Source organism: Neophocaena asiaeorientalis, unplaced genomic scaffold, assembly GCF_003031525.2.
Source record: "Neophocaena asiaeorientalis asiaeorientalis breed wild unplaced genomic scaffold, Neophocaena_asiaeorientalis_V1.1 scaffold340, whole genome shotgun sequence".
Lineage (NCBI taxonomy): Eukaryota > Metazoa > Chordata > Mammalia > Artiodactyla > Phocoenidae > Neophocaena > Neophocaena asiaeorientalis.
Genome location: NW_020172733.1, coordinates 1,002,815 through 1,009,328, shown reverse-complemented (window position 1 = coordinate 1,009,328; position 6,514 = coordinate 1,002,815). Strand labels below are relative to the sequence as shown.

At 40.4% G+C, this 6,514-nt stretch overlaps 1 protein-coding gene across 3 annotated transcripts in view; it reads right to left on the bottom strand.

The window, feature by feature from the left end:
• Positions 1-395, bottom strand: part of PDZRN4 (PDZ domain containing ring finger 4) — a 361,648-nt gene extending 361,253 nt beyond the window's left edge. For all 3 annotated transcript variants that reach the window (XM_024740428.1, XM_024740429.1, XM_024740430.1), the window contains exon 1: positions 1-395. In XM_024740428.1, the coding sequence (XP_024596196.1) occupies positions 1-395 (395 nt within the window).
• Between the last annotated feature and the right edge of the window lie 6,119 nt (positions 396-6,514).

Sequence of the window (6,514 nt, the reverse complement as noted above, 5' to 3'; positions counted from 1 at the left end):
CCCCGCGCGGACGCGTCCCCGCCGCCCCGGCCGCACGGCCCGGAGACGCAGCCCCGGCGGCGGCGGAGGGCAGGGCCGAAGTCACAGCGCTCGACGTGCGCCGCCAGCTCGCGCAGCCCGACCGAGTGGCCGCAGCTGCGGGCGCGGTAGTCGCACTGGGCGCGCAGCTTCTGGACGAGGCTGCGCAGAGGCAGCACCCGGTACAGATCGCCCGGCGCCAGGGGCTGGCACTGCAGCGGGCACCGGCGCCTCCGCGCCGCCCAGGGCAGCAGGCAGCGGGCGCAGAAGACGTGCCCGCACGGCGTGCACAGGGGCTCCTCCAGCACCTGGCCGCACAGCCTGCACTGGAAATCCGGGTCCACCGCTTCGGCGAAGCGCTCCAGGGCAAAGCCCATGGTAGGGATGGGGGAAAAGGGGGAGCGAACGAGGAGTCCACTTTCTCCGAACCTCTTGTCCCCCCACGAACTACCACAGGGATAGTGCACCCGCTGCGATGGCTCATCGGAGGGGAGGAGAAGGGTGAGGGATTGTGATCTCAGAGTTTGTTAGGCTTGAAGTTTTCTGGCTCCGACTAGGTCCCCTGACTCTGCCGTATTGATACGAATAGACGCCACTTCCAGTGGCCTCCCTCCCCCCAACCCCGCACTCCCAACCTTCCCACTCCTTCGCTGCTCTGCAATTTATGTTCTTTCAAATTTTGTCTGCGGAGAGCTGAGGCCAGCTTACAGTGGTCCTTTGGAAAGCTGTGTGCCCGTTTGCCTGAACAGTGGGATTCAAGCAGTCCTTGGGCAGAGCTGGTAATGGGCACAGCGCGGGTGTTGAGAAACAACACAACTCCAGCAGAATGAAAGCTCCCTCCGGAGGAGCAGGATCTTTGTTCGGTTTTCCTCTGAATCATCATCGTCCCGCACTCAGTCGTTCTTCAATAAACGTGTTTGAAATCGATGCACTTCTGTTCTTTCAAATCAACTACAAAATCATCAGCTAAGTGTCTGCAACCGAAGGAAATCACTGTGAGGTATCTACAGAGCCCGGCTTCTCAAATCACGATCCAGAAATCGGGTGAGTGTAAGCGAGGCGGGATGATGACTGACGGCAAAGACCGGGAAAAGGCCAGGTGCTCGCCTTAGGACACCACCCTCTTAGGGAGAACTTGAACCGCCCTTCAAGATCTCCTACGGCGGGAGGACGCTAGGATTCTGTTACCTGGCAGTCTGGCTGCAGGTTCAATCGCCACACCATCCGTCTTCTACCTCCACAGCCATTTTACCTTTGGGAATGGGAATGTGATCATTTGGGCACCTGGAAATGAGAATTAAAGGAAATGATGATGAAAGAAAGAAGTGAAATAATAGCAATAAAATAATGAACCGCTTGCCTCTATTTGTCTTGAATATACAATTTAGGTCAAACTGCCCCTCCCTCCAGTTTGACTCTTCAAAGTGTGTAGCAGCCAGGCCTTACAGAAAACATGCAGTAAGGGAACCCTCCAAGCCCTCCTGCCCCAGCTTCCTTCACCATCTTCTGAACCTTAGGAATGCAAAGCAACCCTATGGCCGGGCTACACACCACTTATTGCCATTATCCTGATGCTACTTCCACATAACTTAGGATGAGCTTCCTAAATTAGTCATTGATGATTCCTCATTGTTCCCAGAAAATCAAGTACTTTGGTGTAGTGCCAAAATGTATCAGTTGAAACACATGAAAGACGCTCCAGACTTTGTTCTTTAAATCCTTGGCACTAACTGAAGAATTAGCAAACACTAATAGTAGAGGCTAATAAGAATCTTCTGAGCCTTTTTTCTGTTTGAAAGAGGAGATTTCATTAGAGTAGTTCAATAGCAAGTGAGGATCCTGGGTTGGCTTGCCAAATATTTGATATGTTTTTAAACTTCTTTCAAAATAAAAAGCTATATTTCATATTTTATACATACAGATATATGATAAAGTAACATTTGTCACAGTGCTCTACATTTCACCCTCCCCTTTGGCCAACTAAATAAACAATAAATTCCTGAATAAATAAGAAATCATTTAACAAGAACAGCATGTACATATACTTGGGAATTGGGTAAATCAGGAAAAGCAGAACCTTATTGAATTTATTCAAATAGTTCGGGGCCAGAGGCATCTATTCCATCTTTTTAGGCTGTTGGAAAAAGCTACGACTTACAGCTATGGCTTTATAGATGGAGCTTGGCAATTATTGTTTCACAATAAAAGCAATGGCAGTGAGAACATTTTTTAAAAGAGAGCATGAAGAGATGGAATCTAAAAATATTCTAGTGAGATATTAGGAAAATTAGACTTGCAATTACTTGAAAAGAAAAAAATAAAACAGTGGTTGTGTGATGCCCTTGGTCCAGCCATGCAATTCTTGTAGCAAAAGTTAGGAATGTGAGCAGATTATGGTATGAGTTATTCCAGGATATACAACATTTTGATTGTTAAAGAGAAGATGGATGTCAAAGACCTTGTCCAAAAAGAATAACAAGTTCAAAAATGAGGACATGTGAAGTGAAGCCAAGTAATGAAGTAGGCCAAAAGGAACTAGGGGAAAATCTTTTAATTCTGAGAAAATGCAAGCCTGAGCGTGTCCAAAAGAGTTAAGTACCAGGAGAAAAATATTACAACAGTTGAACCCTAAGGGAATGGACACACTTAAAGTGAACCCCATGGATTCTTCCCATCTGAAAATCTGTGACATCAGTTGAGCCAAAGAGTCTGATTTCACTTCCCAGACTATAAAATATTATTCTATGTATAAGGAAAATAATAATATCTAGGAAAATCTTGGGTGAGCTGGAAACTTGAAGCCTAATTAGATTGAGGTAATTAGCTGATGTAAGCACTTGGAATAAGTTTTAAATATGCAAAATATTTCAGCAAAACAGATCCAGTAATATTTGAATGCTTTTGTCAAATGAGACAAATTAGCACCTTGCATCATTAGCTTGGGCATATCCCTATGTTTTCACTGATCATAATTTTCTTTTAAGAAGGCCTGGTTAGTGAAGTTTTCAGGCTGAATAGCAATATTGGAGGAAGAGCTGAAAGGTAAGATGCTGTCTTCCTTCTTGTCCAGCTGTCCTGCTCGTTGTGGCCAAGACCATGCCTGTCCCCTTTCTTATAAGCTTTCCTTCAGACTGAACTTGAGAATATGCACGGCCAACTGAGAGACAAGAGAAAGACAGTACATAGACTTAGTTCGTCTCCAAGCCACGGACTCTGGCTTGACTCAAAATATCTTTAAGTAGTCAGTAATTGGTTTGGAATTTTCAGCTTGGGAACTAGTTTTTGCTTCAATTCACTGTCAGGAATCATATATTCATGAAAACAAATTAAAAAATTAACTTGCTATATTCTTTGGGCTAATTTCTAGAGCAGTAATGAAACTAAAGTATGCCTGTGTGTGTTTTGAGTGAGAAGCAGGGTTCCAACCCAGTTCTGAGTCATCCCTACTGCCAAGGATGAATAGGGAATCAGAAAGTTACTTACTGCTAAAAGTCAAATGTTAAAAGACCAAATACTGAAATGCTATATTCCAAGACTCACAAATGATGAATGGAGACGTGAAAAATAAAGAAGAGATATTTTTTTCCACCCCATGCATAGATAGTACTTTAAACCAACTCATTTGTGATTTGTGTCATGTTGTCTCATGCATTTGATTGAGAATCATAAGATCAGGAAGCTTGGGGAAATTTTTTCAAAGAAAACTTTAAATAAGTCATTTCTTTATTTCATATATGTTCATATAGCATAATTTGGTACTTTTAATACAAGAGTAATTTTTAAATCTCCTGTTATAAGAACTTGAAATCTCATTTATATTTTCTTTTCTCTGATTCTCTGGCCATTTATCATGAATTAATGTTATGGGCTATAATCAAATATATTTTCCCAAAGTGCCCTAAATTTAAGCTACAACTATATAATATTACTCTGATAGGTAAGACAGAAACAGCCAGCTGCTTCAGGTTAAAATAGCTCCTGTGGAATATATTTATCTGTATGATTGAAACTGACATTCACTTTTGTTCTTATCTTGACAGTTTTTGCATCATAATCTAGAATCAGAATTGCACCTAGTAGCATAAATAAATATGTTCAGAAAGCATAAGATAATAAGAGGGTCAACTTGAGACTATTTAAAAATTCCAAACTTGATAAAAACAATGAAAGATGCTTTAAAGTTGAGTTTTTGAAAGCCTATTAAAAACAAGGCAGGTATTTTTATAAGATAGGTTGATAACATACTATGCCAAATAAGAGACTCTTTGGGATTTGTGTTTTACTGTTTGGCAAATAGAGAATTGCTTACACCCAGAGAACAGAGAGCAGTATCACCCCTTACAATCCCTGTATTTACGAGTTATTTGCTATTATCTTGCTTTTTGACTGCCTTTGGCAAAATGAGTTAGAAGGGGCATCATGACAGTGCAGAATGCTATTTTTTTAATGAATTTATTTATTTATTTACTTATTTATGTATTTATTTTTGGCTGTGTTGGGTCTTCATTGCTGCACACGGGCTTTCTCTAGTTGCAGCAAGCAGGGGCTACTCTTGGTTGCGGTGCATGGGTTTCTCATTGCGGTGGCTTCTCTTGTTGCGGAGCATGGGCTCTAGGCATACGGGCTTCAGTAGTTGTGGCACGCAGACTCAGTAGTTGTGGCACATGGGCTTAGTTGCTCCATAGCATGTGGGATCTTCCCGGACCAGGGATTGAACCCATGTTCCCTGCATTGGCAGGCCAATTCTTAACCACTGCACCACCAGGGAAGTCATAGAATGCTATTTTTAAGAGGAATAAAGTGATATGAACAAAACTGTTATGCACACCAAATGCAGTAAATGATTTACAGTAACTGTGCAGTCTCTGTGGAAATGAATTGTCAGACAAAGACATTAGGTCTCTAATCCATTTTGAGTTTATTTTTGGGAATGGTGTTAGGGAGTGTTCTAATTCCATTCTTTTACATGTACCTGTCCAGTTTTCCCAGCACCACTTATTGAAGAGGGTGTCTTTTTTCCATTGTATATCCTTGCCTCCTTTGTCATAGATTAGTTGAACATAGGTTTGTGGGTTTATCTCTGGGCTTTCTATCCTGTCCCATTGATCTATATTTCTGTCTTTGTGCCAGCACCATATTGTCTTGATTACTGTAGCTTTGTAGTATAGTCTGAAGTCAAGGAGTCTGATTCCTCCAGCTCCGTTTTTTTTCCCTCAAGATTGCTTTGTCTATTTGGGGTCTTCTGTGTCTCCATACAAATTTTAAGACTTTTTGTTCCAGTTCTGTGAAAACTGCCATTGGAAATTTGATAGGGATTACATTGAATCAGTAGATTGCTTTGGGTAGCATAATCATTTTCACAATATTGATTCGTCCAATCCAAGAACATGGTATATCTCTCCATCTGTTTGTGTCACCATTGATTTCTTTCACCAGTGTTTTATAGTTTTCTGAGTACAGATCTTTTACCTCCTCAGGTAGGTTTACTCGTAGGTATTTTATTCTTTTTTGTTGCAATGGTGAATGGGTTTTTTTCCTTAATTTCTCTTTCTGATCTTTCGTTATTAGTGTATAATAATAACAAAAGTGTATAAAACTTTCTGGAGAGTTTTTATCATAAATGGGTGTTGAATTTTGTCAAAAGCTTTTTCTGCATCTATTGAGATGATCATATGTTTTTCATTTTTCAATTTGCTAATATGATGTATCACATTGATTGATTTGCGTATACTGAAGCATCCTTGCATCCCTGGGATAAATCTCACTTGATCATGGTGCATGATCCTTTTAATGCAGTGTTAGATTCTGTTTGCTAGTCTTCTGTTGAATATTTTTGCATCTATATTCACCAGTAATATTGGTCTGTAATTTTCTTTTTTTGTGGTATCTTTGTCTGGTTTTGGTATCTGGGTGATGGTGGCTTCATAGAATGAGTTTGGGATTGGTCCTTCCTCTGCAATTTTTTGGAAGACTTTGAGAAGGATGGGTGTTAATTGTTCTCTAAATGTTTGCTAGAATTCATCTATGAAACCATCTGGTCCTTGTCTTTTGTTTATTGGAAGATTTTTAACCACACTTTCAATTTCATTACTTTTGATTGGTCTGTTCATATTTTCTATTTATTCCTGGTTCAGTCTTGGTATGTTATACCTTTCTGAGAATTTGTTCATTTCTTCCAGGCTGTCCATTTTATTGACCTATAGTTGCTTGCAGTAGTCTCTTAGGATGCCTTGTATTTCTGCGTTGTCTGTTGTAACTTTTCCTTTTTCATTTCTAATTTTATTGATTTGAGTCTTCTCCCTCTTTTTTTTTGATGAGTCTGGCTAAAGGTTTATCAATTTTGTTTATCTTCTCAAAGAACCAGCTTTTAGTTTTATTGATCTTTGCTATTGTTTTCTTTGTTTCTATTTCTTTTTTTCTTTTTGCCCGTTTATATTTATTTATTTATTTTTAACATCTTTATTGGAGTATAATTGCTTTACAATGGTGTGTTAGT